Source organism: Saccostrea echinata, unplaced genomic scaffold (genome assembly GCF_033153115.1).
Source record: "Saccostrea echinata isolate AGI-Se365-2 ecotype Australia unplaced genomic scaffold, CSIRO_AGI_Sech_v1 ptg000043l, whole genome shotgun sequence".
In the NCBI taxonomy this organism is placed as follows: domain Eukaryota; kingdom Metazoa; phylum Mollusca; class Bivalvia; order Ostreida; family Ostreidae; genus Saccostrea; species Saccostrea echinata.
In genome coordinates, this window is record NW_026889792.1 from 3,062,501 (window position 1) to 3,078,697 (window position 16,197).

The 16,197-nt window shown below is 34.3% G+C and overlaps 1 protein-coding gene across 1 annotated transcript in view; it reads left to right on the forward strand.

The window, feature by feature from the left end:
- LOC133201370 (serine/threonine-protein kinase SIK1-like) overlaps positions 1-15,069 on the forward strand; it is a 16,421-nt gene extending 1,352 nt beyond the window's left edge. The window contains exons 2-8 of the mRNA XM_061337188.1: positions 3,815-3,931; positions 6,693-6,756; positions 7,016-7,131; positions 9,210-9,380; positions 9,646-9,769; positions 10,525-10,745; positions 11,003-15,069. Coding sequence (XP_061193172.1) covers positions 3,815-3,931; positions 6,693-6,756; positions 7,016-7,131; positions 9,210-9,380; positions 9,646-9,769; positions 10,525-10,745; positions 11,003-13,018 — 2,829 coding nt within the window. The 3' untranslated portion in view covers positions 13,019-15,069. The remainder of the gene's footprint in view (positions 1-3,814; positions 3,932-6,692; positions 6,757-7,015; positions 7,132-9,209; positions 9,381-9,645; positions 9,770-10,524; positions 10,746-11,002) is intronic.
- The last annotated feature ends 1,128 nt before the right edge of the window (positions 15,070-16,197 follow it).

Sequence of the window (16,197 nt, forward strand, 5' to 3'; positions counted from 1 at the left end):
TCACTGGGTATTGAGTTGTTGGCACATTCATGAATTAGCGCTACACACTAACACGCCGTATATTGTATTAATAAATGATTTCTTAGCGGTATTCATGAATTAGCGCATCGTTGTCCATGCCAAAGCCACTAAAATATGAAGCCCGCTTTTTTGAATACACTTACAGTATTTTAAATAAATATGTTATTGAATTTTTCTCTCACGAATGTTTTGGGGGGTACACATAATTTTAGCTGGGTAAAAGTACCGGGTACTGGCAGATTTTGAAAGGCCTGCTGTATGTACCTCGAGATACATTTTAATTTTGATGTTGTAAATCAAGTCCTGTGCCATGTCTGTGATGACTTGATTCAGTTCTGATCAGGATGAATTGATAACTTGATGCAAGTTACATTACACTGTGTATACCTATATTCATAACAAAGGAAGAAACATGCTATGCATGTACCTAACAAGCTAAGTCATGGTTTGAGGACATCAACAAGAATGTATGATGTAAATACAAAAAACGTGGGATAATGAATTGGGCAACAGCTGCCTAACTGAGTAATCTTTTCCTCTTGTACGCAGCTACTGGTAGAGAAGGCTGGTGAATTACTATAAAACTTTTACATACTTTAGTCTGAGGTCACCACTGTGTGGGATGTCTATGTAACGACCACATCTACAAAGCCAACCACAGAAATTGTCTAATTGCATTGTTAAGATTGATGCATTAGGTTTTTTTTTTAAATCAAAAAACAAAAAGGAGTACATACCAACTGCTAGAATGATGAATTGAAAAATGCTTTGTTTTTTTGTACAATACATAATCAGCTTCATAATGATTCATATTATAGAACATGTTTAAAGAATGCAAAGATATAAAAAAAAAAAAATTATGAGAATTAATCATTTAGATAATTCTTACTAACATTGCCTCAGAGTATATAAACGTTGTATACATGTTAACTCGAAGTTTATGATGTTATTGTATTTAGACTAATGAAGATAATCACTTAACTATTTGACAACTAATGTTGTGATGTCTAAGAGTACGCAGAATTACATCTCAGATAATTTCAGAGAAAACAAGATATAAGCTGTTATGCTTAAAGCCTGCTCTGAATAGATTCATCTTTTAGAGTATTCAACCTAATGTTTATTTAATAAATAAATCAAAAGCACTGAATACTTCAATAATGTGCCTTGTATGTTAACCTGAATTTCCATCAAATCCATGTTTTAAGAGCAAGGAAAACTAAATGCGTAGTAATATTGTGGCTTGACCTTTTCTAATGTCAGTTTGGTCACCACCATTGGGTCACAGGGTCAAGGTAAACAAGTGACTAATGATAGTTTATATGTCAGTGAGTTAAAATGGATAAGAAAATATCGTACTAACTTGAAATTTATGTAATTTTTACCAGTCCTGCATTACTGAACCAAAAAAAAAATGTTTTTTTCAATGAGAACTGATGAAATGTCTGTTAGTAAATCACTATTTCATTTGTAATTTTCAGATTTTAGATTTTGTGATGACATTAAATATATCATTTTTGTTCTCCCTGCTTTCCTTGTAGATGTTTTAGGCTGTGTTTATTACCGTCTTCCTTGGAAGATGGTATACAGAGTTGAAGTATTTTACAGTCTTCGGACTATGCACTTCCTCTCTTTTGTGATTGGTAGAAATTGCATGATGAGAAAATTTTCAATTATTTCATTGGTTGAAATGCTGTTCAAGGCAAGGGAGATAAGTTTCTGATGATCTAATTTCGGTACGACTTAACAATTTTTCAACATTTTCAATCGTAAAAAAATATGACAAAACGAACAGTGGAAATTGGCAGTATTCGGAATAACATGCTAGTTTTTCTTACAGCAATAACCAAAAAACGTGTCTATATTTTCATTGTTAACAGAATTGATCTTTATTGCATGCAAGCTTTACAGCTTGTATGTATTCTTTTTCCCTTTGTTTTGCCCAGTCTTCATAATCTCGGCAGCACTCGGCATACCTCGGCCGATTCGTACCTCATCTACATATCGAATCAGCCGAGGTTTGCCGAATGATCTCGGCAAGAGAGTCGAAGTTTACGGAGACAGCCGAGCATCTGTTAACCTTTCACTTAGTAGGGCTTATAAATGTCAGAAAAAAAACTGATGAAGGAATACAAAGCCAAGAAATTTTAAAGAATTATACGGCCTGATAGGTTTAGGTCAGTTTACTGTTTAAGGTTGTAGCTAAAGACGGTAAGCTTTTCGAAAAAACTCTACTTGTGATGTAAATGAGTCATTATGCTACCAAAAACTAAATGTCTGAGTTGCCTTTTACTATACATGTGTATACTACAATGTACTTAATGGCTATTGATATGCACCTGCACTGTTAAGTAGTAGCCTAAGTCATTGTCCTTACTTGTTTAAGTGCCTAATATTATCTGTATACCTGTGAAGTGTGGCTTATTGTCAGATGTTCCTTCATGTACCCTGGTTCAAGTGAATACTAACTCACTCTGCATTTATTACCCAGGTAAGCATCAAGTCAAACTAAATTATGAACCTCAAGTCACTGATCAGCATTTAGTACTGTAATCCAACTTTTATTCGCATGTGAGAAATATCTGTGAGTTTCGCAACCTTCTTTAACTCACGAATATTAATCACGTGAACCATTTTTTTGCTTTGTATTAGAGAATGTTTCTTCAGTTGCAAAAATTAATTGTCGCAGATTGATTTCAGACTGATGAATCACGAATAAAAGATGCCGCAAGTAATAGTTGGTTTACAGTACTTTGGTAAGCATAAGTCAATGTAATCCCCAAGTCACTAAGCATTTAGTACTCTGGTAAGGATCAAGCCTAGGTGAACTCCATGTCTGCAGTACATGAAGTAGTATTATGGCACCACTTTCTGACTGTCCGGAGAGTGTTTACCTACACTGACAGTATCTTAAACTTCATGAAAGAAAATATTTATTATGTACATGTAAGATAAATGTACAATGAAATAAAAATATATTGAAAATATAATGGTTTTTTTCCCCTTACATATAATGAATCGCCTAGTGAAAGCAGAAATTGAGGAGGAGATCCATATATATATATATATATATATATATTTCAAAACCATAGTGGACATTGCACATAATTTCCTTCACTGTGGCTTATTTTAGCTTATTGTATATATGTAAGGCCAAACAAAAAAATATGTGTGGTTCCGGTTACACTTCCAAAAAAATTAAGGTAGGTAGGTAGGGATTTTTTTTTTTTTTTTTTTTTTTTTTTTTTAAATGATTTTCTTAATTTTTTCTAAATAATACCTATCACTGCTTTGCAAATGGCATTTAGATGTGGTGTGATAATATACTAGTCAATATTGGTAGAGGACACCTACATGCTAGCTTGCTTTGGATTTAACACTATTAAACACTTGCACTGTTTTGCAAGGAGGCCGTCATTGCTGAAACTAAAACTTAAACTGGAGCCATTGATGGAAATTGGGGGAAATTCCGGAAAAATTATGAAAATTGCCAAAAAAAAGTTTAGGGTCGGGGGTATAAAATAGGGAAGGTCGGGTAACCGGAACCACACATATTTTTTTATTTGGCCTAATGAGATTAATCTGTAGTGATTTGTAGGAACTTTTTACTGGTTTGTGCTGCTGAGATGACATGTGAACATGTAATCATCTATTATACCATGTATACCATTCATGTAGGCAGAGCTTTACCATCATGGCTCTTTACCACTGGAAAATGACTATCTGATTTACTTGTCAAGCAGATTATCCATCTGTTGCTTTTATATTTAATTTCCTTTTTTAACCTTTTCAGGTTGCCATAAAAATCATAGATAAAACCCATTTAGATGAAAACAACTTAAAGAAGATATACAGGGAAGTGAATATAATGAAACTGCTGAACCATCCTAACATTGTCAAACTCTACCAGGTATGTAGCCAATCAAGTATCATAACTCAGAAAATTTATCCAATCAAAAATAATTAATAAAAAGATCACCCAATCAAACACCATCATGTAGGTTGCATACAGGATGTTAATTAGCAAGGGAAATGTGACTTGTTTGGAATTCAAGTTGACAGAATGCATGTACCAGGTAGATGTTAATGAATTCCGTAATGATGCTTGTCACTGGCATTATTCACTGCACATCACGGATGTGTTATAACCAATGACAAGCAATCTAGTTGTAATTTCTTGAGTAGAATAGAAAAGTGATATTAAAACACAACCATATAGTTAAATCTCATACAAAATGATTATTGTAATATTGCATGTAGAATTGGAAATATCCAGTGGAAAAAGAGGACATATTTCCTATATCCAATGCCCCTTTTCATGATCAGTTTATACATACAAAGAAATCTTGTCCTTTCTGATATATTTTGAAATTGAGTATAAGCACACCCTGGTGAGTATGTTGTGTAGTATCAGATATAACATGAAGCTAATTAAAGCACTTCCAATATCATGGAATTGATTTTTCCAGTTTTCTTGGGATTTTTTTTTAAGTAAGGTTTAGGCTAACTGTTTTACTAAATGGTGTGGGAGGGTCTTTCTTAATCAAGGAAATACCGAATTTCTGACAGTTAGCTTTGTATAGATTACACAGCAGGGTTGCAATTTGCCTATGACGTTTATTTATGCTCACTTCAAAGGTGTGCAAGGGGCTATACAAACAGATCTATCTATCTGGTACCAATAAAATTTATTGCAAGTCAATTTTAGTACACTCTCAAGACACGATTTTAAACATTCAAGTCTGTGAACTTTGTCTAATATGTAGGCTGTTAACATTTATTACACTTGAATTCTGAAAATTATTTGTGGTTTAGTGATGTGAACATATAACTAGAAAGAATGAAAACTTTGCCAGGCAATGTCCAAGACTGCTCAAACATGAATCTGAAACAAAAGAAAATGAAAGAATAGATATATGTCACCTGACACTTGACGTAATTTGCATGTATTAATTTAAATGAAGTTATGATAATTAACTTAATGGCTGTTTTTTGCGGTAGGTTTTCTTATTGAGATGATTACATACATGTACAAGTCTCTGGGACAGTCCGTAGACACTATAGATGTACCGTGTGGTGACTAAATGAACCGCTGTGCGTCATATGTGATGTGTATGACCTTTAAAAAAAGTTCTCTTCAAACATTGAATGTATTAGATTTCATTCAATATTTGAACATAATTCTTCTAAAGGCCAATTGCCTGACTAAAGGAGTTTATATGAATATATTATAACTTTTTATAGACATATCTGTTTGTTAGATATTGATTTAAAAAATGTAAATATTAGTTACATTATGTTTATTTTTGGTTGGGGTCAATTTTTTGGGGCATGTTGAAGTTTTTCTTAGCAACCCAAGACTTAGATGCCCTCAGTTTAGCCTCCAAGTAAGTGGAGTGTAAATTGAGAAATTGTAAGAATATCTTAACTAGTCCAGAGTGTTTTATTGTAACGTAATGACATTTATTAACATGTTCTCATCAGACAAGATTTCTTCAATAATTAGTCACTGGCTCTAAATTATATCTCATCTCCATAGTAAGCTCAAGGGAAAGTTTGTTCAAGTTAAATGATCTTTTCACAGAAATCAGGATGTATGTGTTAAGTAAATAAATAAATGAATTAGAGTATATAGTTTGGATAAATGTATAAACATGATAACAGAAAGGGTTCACTCTTTATTTGGTTTTCCTGTCTTAACGTTTTACCTGTCCATGTACAAATGGTATTATACCTGACTAATTGACGTGACATGTTTGGTTCGATGAGTTTTTCCAGATCAGCGACCTGTTCCACATGACCGAGCCCTAATTTCTCTTTGTTGGAATGATGAACGAGATCTTGTTTTCATGTCTTTCATTGACTAGACAGAATTTTAAAAATATATGTCTTCCTATTTTGTCGTTAATATGATAATTAGGAAAAACATCATTCAGAGTTTGGAAAAACTCTAAATGTGTCAATGAATTATGGTTATATTGCATTGTGCTTTATGCAATCATATTTTCAGTAAAAGATGAACTTAGAAGCAATTGAAGAAATTCTGTATTAATTAATATAGTAATACTGACACAATAGAATTTTAAAATTTTACTCTTCTTACAGTTTGAGAACTAAGAATATGTTTATTTAATGTACAATAAATAAATAATAATAAATAAATAAAACTATTGTAGAAATTTGTAAATAGGATAAATTTCTCATAAGTCTTCAACAAGAATGCCCACTCTGTGAACTTGATAACCATTATGATAATAATATTCTGTGAATGAAGCTGAAAGTAAGAGGGTGAATCAATATACAACATATCTGTGCATCAGATTATGACAATGCATGTATTATCCAAACAGAAAATAGTCAAACAAATGAAAACTTGCACCTATACCCCTCTAAAAGAGAAGTTACAATTGATATTTTATACCCCTATAAAGGAGTATTGTATAATTGGTATTTTGTACTCCTTTAAAGGAGTATTGTTTTATTGGTATTTTATGTCCCTTCAAATAATATTATTAGTATTTTGTATCATCTAAAGGATTTTATAAAGGAGTAGTATATTATTGGTATTTTGTATCATCTAAAGGATTTTATAAAGAAGTTAGTATATTATTGGTATTTTGTATCATCTAAAGGATTTTGTAAAGGAGTAGTATATTATTGGTATTTTGTAGGTGATGGAGACCAAAAACATGTTGTACCTTGTATCAGAGTATGCTCCAAATGGGGAAATATTTGGTATGCTTTATTTCTGTGTAAATTATGATTTTGAGTAGCTACTCAATCAATAAGGAAACACAACTTGTTTTACTTAATCTAGATTTGTATTTTTCACAAAGGAAGTTGTGTATTCAATTGAAGGAAAAATACAACAATTATTTTGTGGTTACAATTCCTTTGATTTATGATTTGCTGAAATTCAAACAAACTTGCTTGAGATTGGAGGTTGTTAACCTGAGAATGTTTGTTTGTATTATGTATATATCTTTGTTGTCAGATTACATTCGTACACATGGTCGAATGACAGAGCCAGAAGCCAGGAAGAAGTTTTGGCAGATCTTGTTAGCGGTGGAATACTGTCACAACCGCCATGTTGTTCATCGAGACCTGAAGGTAACACACACAGAAATGACTTCCTAAGCACCATCAGCTTCCTTGTTTAATTAATTGTGAAGACTTTGTGAATCCCAAATAGTTTGCAATACTTTGTCAAGAATTTTTGTGTGTGGATGATGGATGAGGGTTGATAAAAAATAGAGTATGGTACAATGAATTTTATGTTTCTCTCTGTGAAGTGAGAGAGAGCTTCTCTCTGGTTTTGCTTATGATGTAATTGTTAACCCACACAACAGGTAGTTGAGAGATTTTTGTTAGAACTACATTGTTGTACATGCAAATGAATTGCATATTTGAAAAGACACAGTTCCGAGGAAAAACTTTGCCAAAAATTGCATATGTAAAATATGACATTAATTATACAGTGTTTTTAAATTAAATCCAACCACTGTATTTTGCTTACGACACCCTGTTTTGCAAAAATCCAGTAATATCCATTTAGTAAATCAATGTGCACAGACTTCGATTTGTTTCCTTTTTCCAAAGTCTTTGCAGGCTTCAACAGTTTAATCCTGCATTTAACCAAATACCAAATAATAAAAACAGGAGGAAAATTGATTACACTGTTTATAAAAGGTACACATTTGTTTAATTGCCACAAACCCTTCTCTGACGTAAAAGTTAACCTTCTTAGGATCATAAACATACACTTGAGGGAGGCCGGGCAAGGGGTGATTACGGAATGCTGTAGAACAAGCTTAGTTGTGATTAAATGGAGATAAGACAGGGGGTCATTGTTCTCTTACTTAGAACAGTTCTTCTTTATCTGGCATGCTTCTAACCTGTCAAATTCACAACTTCAGCTATGTAGAGAATGGATTTTTAAATTTGAGTTCAGGACTATGTACATAGAAGAGCTTCCTGATATTGGAGTAACCATTGATTTTTCAGACCTTTAAATGTATACCAGTACTGATTTCCCAGTGCAAGCAGGGGGTTTTCTTTTTTATCAAATGACTTCCAATATGTCCTTAAGATTGGTAAATGTTAAGCACGTAGTTTGTTCTGATCAGCTTTCTAGAAATGGGTCAAATTCTCGACCTCCAGCAGACTGTTTAATGCGTTCTATGTATTAACTCTGTGACGTCATAGGAACTAGTCCCTGATTTATATGCAATACAGAGGACTTCCTCGCATAATGCGATTTCAAAAGCCACAAAACTCTGTCAGACTCACTTCATAATCAGCCAATATATATACTGTGGATAAGAGATAATTAATTATCTCTTGTTTGATGTTCTCAATTGGAAATGCCTAATTGTGTCTTTGAACTGTGAAAGGTGGCCAAAAGTGGAAGTACTGAACCAGACTATTGATGCATGCTACGGTTTTTTGTGCTGAGGAATGAAATCAAAATCGGCACATTTAATCTCCTGTCCAATCTTTCCTCTTTCCAGAAAGAAAAAATTTGAGAAGAATCAAAAGATAAAATAAATCAATCTCTCCAGACAACAAACTCAGTTAATGTCAGCATAAAATTAGAAAAAAAAGTTATTTTGTTTGTTGATGTTTTATTATTAGATGGTGAAAGTTAACTGCTGTTGGTTCTGAATGGATCCAAGAGCTGATTCATAGGTTTTGATTTATATGATTGATTACAATTTCTATGAATAATATTTTTACGTCATATCTGATTGCACTCAAACACGTGTTAATATTAAAGGAGATCAAGATTTCTTTCTTATTACTGTACATTGTAACAAGGGTCCTTTAAGTGCACAGAATCCATAAGGATTTCTGTAAGAAGCATTTCAAGGCACAATTTAAGACATTTGAAGCCATTTTACCAGTGCTGCATTGATATGTATATCTTACGGCGTTACGGGCATTCATTAATTGAATTTACACTAATAAATTTAACTTATAAATTATTGATTCTGAATGTACTGAAAACTGTTTAGGATAATGTTATTGTCAAAAATGAGTTTTTCCTTGTAATATATGTATTATGATAAAAATTTGTTGTAAAAAAAAAAAAAGATATTTTATAAATACATGGATAATCTTTTGATAAATTTTATGAAAATATTTGTTCAAATTAAATTATGCTCAAATAATTTTTGTGTCCCCGCTAGGCAGAGAATCTTCTCATGGATGCCAACATGAATATTAAGATTGCTGACTTTGGGTTTGGAAATTTCTTTACAACAAATGAACACCTGGCAACATTCTGTGGCAGTCCCCCCTACGCAGCGCCGGAAGTGTTCGAGGGAAAGAAATACCTAGGACCTCAGATAGACATCTGGGTAATGGTCACCACTCATTGTGTCATTTTGTTGTTTCAAGTTATGAAGCCATTTTGAATGCAAATTCTCAAATATTTTAATAAAATTCCTGCATAAATTTATTTTTGCAAGACATTTGGATGTGAAGTAAAGTCTGTGTTATGTTGCAGAAACATTTGCAAAATTTATGAATGACGTATTTATGATCAAGCAAAGTGTGTGTGTTATGTAAATCTATCTTTGTGGTATATACAGTAAAATGTAACATTAAGTTTGCCTGTTTCAGAGTTTAGGAGTGGTGCTGTATGTCCTTGTTTGTGGGGCCTTGCCTTTTGATGGGTCCAATCTACAGATGTTGAGAGACAGAGTCCTACAGGGCAGATTTAGAATCCCATTCTTCATGACAGAAGGTATCCATGCATAATCTGCCCATCTCCTGTCAATAAAACTTTAGCAGAGAAAGATGAGCATTTAAATAGATCCTGTATTTTAGGTCGTTCATAATGATTTTTCTAAATTATTCTGTGGTATCTACATCTGCGCTGCGTCAAAAGTAAAAACAATTTTTATTTCCTGTAATGTCTTTAAGAAGCAGTCTAAGTGGTTCTAATGACAAAGCATCATCAGGTTACAGCTGGAGAAGATTTAAGCTAAAATGATGAATATCAGTCGAAGCTTACTATCTGACGTATGTCCTTGTGTAAGCAGATAGATACCAGTAATTAACAATCTACTGCAGTTACATTTTTACCTGAGCTTAGCCGTGGTTTAATGTAATATCTCCCAGAGCTAGTAAAGTTGATTATCGATCAATATTACGTCATATATCATTAAAAAGACGACTCAATTTTAAGTTATTCAGGAAGTTTTAACAAAATGTTACACAAAGATTATTTAAGTATAGGAATTGCATAACACAAAAATTTATTGTGGATTTTTTAAAATTTTAGTACCAGTTTACATTCTCCTAAAACTTTACTGAAAGTAAACCAATGATTAACCCATACTTCATAAGTGCATGTACATAAAAGATTCTATCAGATTAATAAAACTTGTCTGATAAGAGATGTATAAACAGTTTAAAATAAGTGAAATTTTTATCTGGATATTCTTGAGATAAAAATAGAATCATTAACACGCGTACTGTATGTATAAATTTTCACAGCTTGTGAGAAGTTGATAAGGAAGATGTTAGTACTAGACCCATCCAAAAGATATACTATCAACATGATCAAGAAACACCCATGGATGCAGGAGGATGGGGGAGCTCCAAAACAGGCCCCACCCAGCCCTGTGATTGGTCAGAATGCAAAGATGGGAGAATATAATGAACAGATACTTCGACTCATGCAGGGAATGAAGATTGATAGGAATAAAACAATTGAGGTACTCTTAGCTCATTAATTTCAGTTAAAGTTTATGAGCGAACATTGCTGTCATTGGTCAGTTCAATAACATGAAATTTGACTGTGAATTCTGTCTTATGCTAATTGGAAGCATAATTATATGAAGATCAGATAATACCATGTAAACTGCAATGAAATAACTGACTTTATTTAACAATCATACTTGCCAGTTTATTAATTTAGTATTAAGTGTGTAAATAAAGATTAAGGTAAAGTTATATATTTTCAATTTTTCAGGCACTACAAAAGGACGCCTATGATCATTACACAGCCATATACTACCTTTTAGTAGAACGATTAAGGCAACACCGCAGCAGTTTTCCTCCCGAGACTCGAATCGATATACGTAAAAGACGGCCTAGCACGATAGCGGATCAGGCCATGATGCACATGAACTCTAGTCAAGCAACCCCAGCTCAGGGGCAGCAACGCACAGCATTAGTCAACGTGAAACAAGGCAATTCAATGTTCAGCCACACAACGGACTGTGTGACAAGTACCAGTGCTAACACTAGTAACTTATACCAATTATTTAACGACAGTGACATTCAGACGCCCTGTGGTGTGACAGGGTGTCTACCTGACATTATGCCTAGCCCTGTCAAACCCCCCATCCCCTCTAATAATCTTCACATGATTACCACCTCCATAGATGAGGGGGTGGAGGCAGACATGACAGACTCCGAGAGTGAGAGTGGAAGTAATGGTAAAAATAATGTTCAATTCGTCAGGGATGGGTACGGCATAGGATTAATTCCCAGTTGTGCTTTTGGTGACTTTTCTCAGTTGAATAAAAATACAAATAATAGTAGTTCTTCTATAAACACTGCCTCCCCGTTTACCAGTTTTGACTCCAGTTTGGAGCCTGACTTTTCCTCTACTGTTTTAACATCATCACAAATGAACTTTACTGGTGTTGACAGTCCATCTTGTTCATCCATATCCAATACATTTACATCATCAGCAGGTGCTAATTATTCCATGGGACAAGCAAACCCAGAGTCGGAAAATGAAGAAGATCCAGTGAGAGATCGCAGTCAGACAAGATCACCGGTGAATTTCAGGGAGGGACGCAGAGCTTCGGATGGGTTGGTCACCCATGGGATCATCGCTTTCCGTCAGAGATTAAAAGAAAACATGCGTGCCCCAGGAATGACAGAGTTACGCAAAGAGCATGACACATTACAACAAATGTTCTCACCCAATATGACTCCAGAACAAATTCAAGTTTTTCAACAGCAGCATACAGCGTACATGGAATCAAGTGGGCATCAGTGGCCAACTGAAGAGCAAAATCAAAAACCTAGACCTCGACCATTTCTAAAGCGAATGAGTTTACCATCAGAAAACTTTGATATCCAACCACATAAACTATTAGCTTTGAAGCAAAGCATGCAGGTAGAGAGGGCCATGGATCGGGTTTCTAGTCATGAAGAAGTTGCCAATGATCCAAATTCATTTGAATATATGAATAAACCACTTCAACAGGCACTTCTTCAAAGAAATCTTCAACAAAAACGGCAAAGTTGGCAACAAAAGCATCATTGCCCACTTAACCAACAATTTCAAAAACTTCAGATTGATCAAAACTCATTTCAACCTTATCCTAGTCCAAATATTCAAATGCTTCCTGAGCAGACAAGTCAAACTATGTATGGAAATCATTTTGCTTTGGGTGCCAACATCGGAAACCAACGAATTAGTGGTCAAGGTGAAGATCTCAGTTCCATGGGTCGCCCACCAGTCATACGGAAAGTCTCGTATAAGTTAGCACAACAACAGCCAGTGATGCCCCCTTATCTGGAGGAAGGAAACAAAAATTTACCCTTTGGCATTGGCCAGCTACCAGGGAACCAGCAACTCATCAATTTTGGAGGGACACCAGTTTCTTTTCCCCAGGTTTCCTTGCAGTCGGAAACTCCTGTTGTCCAAACAACACCTGGAAGAAAAAATGCATTTATTCCACGTGGGATGGACTTGTTAATTCTGCAGCAGCAGATTGCATATCAGCAGCAGCAGCAACAGAAGTCACTGCCAAGCATGCCAGGAATGGACGAATCAGACCAGGAGAGTGAACTCTGTGATTTGGCAGCCCCATCAGAATGTCAGACAGACTGTTACCAGGAAAACAATCTATCTGCTCCAACGACCGAGATTCAGAATGGGGATTATCAGGAAAACTTTGTCAATAACCAGGCTGTTCAACCTGAAACATGTCAAACTGTGACTGAGGAGGAAATGGACTTCTCGTGACAGAGAACTTTGTTTTTTTTTTTTTTGTTTTACCCTTGTGATTCAGTGTGTAGATCTGTTTTTTCTTTTTTGTTCTTATTGATGTATCAGAATTCAAAGTAAGATTAAGTAGGGTTTCAGTTCAGATTTCTGATTATGAATTCAGATTGAATAGGGTAAAATCTCAAAAATTATGAAATTTGCTATAAAATTCTTTCTAAAAATCAAGTTGTCAGAATTTGGGATGGGATGTATGAAAAGTAAAGTTATGAGTCAAATGTTGACATTAGAAATGTTGCATTTTTTTTATCCTCAGCAAATCTGTGTGTGGGTTCTGAAAAATGAATGTTGTTTGAAGTTGTTACTATTAACAATAATCTGTTTTGTTCTCATGCACACATGTAACTAAGTGCTTATCAACTGAGAATTGATGTCTTTCAGGCAAAGGGAATTTTTGAGTTTGTACATGTATACATGTGTTTTATAGTTATGTCTTTCACTAAAAAGTGACCATGATCATTTGTTGTACATTATTTAATGAGTTTTCTCTATGCATCATAATCAATTTTTGCCATTTTACAAGAGTATTGGAGAAACCATTTGTTTACAAACCAAGAGATTTTGTGACTTGTATGTTGAGAGCTCTTGAGAGTTTTTACGATAACTTTTTAAGTTTTTCTTTGTACACTATTTGTTCAACATCTTTCACGCAAATTCTCAAGGTGGTTAAGGTGGTTACTGGTCAAAGATCACCCATGGGTTTCACAGCTTGACAGCATATTGTTTGTGGACTGTTTTTCTTTTCTTTCCTTAAATTACTATTGATCTTTAAGAGAGAATTCAAGGTCATCATTGATGTCAGTTCAAGGCCAAAACATATTTGTCCTCACTTAAAGAGTTATATCAAGGAAATATGTAAAAATATTTATATTGAAAAACTGTTTGGACCAAACTTCCCATTATACTGTAGCATAATTTTTTTTTCTTTTACCTTTTTTTTTATTTTCTAAATTTAATCAAAATTCTCCTGTAAAGAGAAATATTATCAATTCCTTTTTTGGGAATGGGGGAGGGGGGTCCATTACACAAATGATTTTATACTTAAAGTTAACGGCTTGAAAGAAAATATAGAATGGAATTGTACTCATAACTGATATAATCAAAGATAAACTTGCCAAAGCACAGAAAATCTTTAAAGATTATTTTTCTTTTTTAACAATGGATAATTGGATTGAGAGACTGAATGAGTGTAGTTTGTATGGTTGTGTGTGAGTGAAATATTATTAAGTGTTGTGGTGCTAAGTAGATTGTACAAACATCATTCATTGTACACTGGGCAGGACTCAAGTCCAAGTTTCCTCTGACACAAATATAAGGGATTTGTGATGTGTGAATGTAGCAAATGCCAGGTTACTCCTGGATTTATGTGCACTTAAGGCAAGTTGAGGCTTAATGAAATCATATCAGTATAAAATGGGCATCTGATGGGGCAGTGGATGGTTTTATTGAGTAAATTTGGTTAGATGTTTTGCATGTAATACGATTACACCCACAGAAGTAGATTATCATTGAATTCTCAGAGAGAATATCAGTATTGCTTGTCACTAACATCACACACAAGACAGGAATAGAATCAGTTCCTTTAAAACAGAGCTTGAAATTGTTAAAAAATCTGCTTATTAAGCTTAAAAATTCTAACAAATCTATACAAAGTTTGTAAATAAAAGACATTGTTAACTATTTAGTTAGGAACCAGTAATAAATTGAAATCTGACTTCCCAGAAACCAGTGATTGTTTGGTAGAGATTAAACTAATTATAAACAGACATAAAGGGGTCCACAGATATTGTTCCTGACAGAAGGTAAACCACAGTTGTTTTCCCTGTACACACTGATTGCTATAACTTGATGCTCGGAATCAGGTCGGAATTTGTTGATGCATTTTAACCCGATACATGTACATTGTGCTGCCCAAAGGGCAAAAACTCTGTTAGTTATTTTTGACATGAACTTGTTATTGTATGAATGTATAGATAACTTTATCAGTCATTAAATTGTTATAAATAATTTAATACAGAGTTTTCTTTCATTGTAATATGGTTATTTAAAACATTTAAAGGGAATGAAGCATTACCTGCAATGCATACATACTCAGTTATAAGTTGAATTGGTTCTGCTAAGATAGACAGGTGGGATTCCTGGTGGACAGATTCATGATAAAGTAGATAAAAATATCTTTATTTTTATTTCACCAGCATGTTGACCATTGCATTATATTCTTTTTTGTTGCATATGCATGTAATGTCATGAGCTGCCCTGGAGTTGACAGGGATAAACCTGGGTGGGAAGGGGCATTTTTAGGCCATTTGAGTCACTGAGGTGACATTTTCAGATTCTTCTTATAAACATCTGACCCAATTTTAAATAATTTTGATATATAGCATCTTTGGGTTTAATGGAATATAAATTGTGAATTACATGGTTTCTGTCTATGTGGGATCTGAGGGGTGGATCTAAAACCGTCTAAATGCAATAAAAAAGTTACTCTTGGGCACCAAGCAGTCAAACTTGGTATGGCTGTAATAAGCATTGGTCCCTCTACCAAAATTGCGAAATTTATGGACCCAGGGTCTCGGGGGTTGGGGAGGGTGTGTGTGCTCTATTGGTCATACAGTGAAAACGCTTTCTTTAAAATTCTTGTCTTCCCGATTATATTTTGCAGACTAAGTCTATGGTTATGTTGAGAAAGATGCGCCTTCCAAAATTATCAAATTCATCACTATATATTTATCAAATTCCCATTCTATAGATCCTACTGATTCTATGGATTCTGTAGAGGGTTGTGTCATATTCAGGTGATTGTCAAAGCCGTTGGGTCTCTTTTAAAAGATATAAATAATTTGGCGGTCACACAGGTTCATTTGCTGGTGGCATGAAAACTCTGTGGCCTATCTCTAAAGGCTCTTTCACAATTGGCGCACGAGCACTTTACAACACTTTGCGATCGGAATTTTTTAGCTTCGCGCGAGCTCTCGCATACGTTGCACGATGTCTCGCATTCGTTGCATGCGTTTTAGTGGTCGCATCAAGTCTCCTCAAAATAGTGGACATGCACACTATTCAGACGCGACCAAATGCGATCCAAATTATCGCAATGCAACGCACGAACATTAGTACGAACGTCTTACAACGTTTTGTGT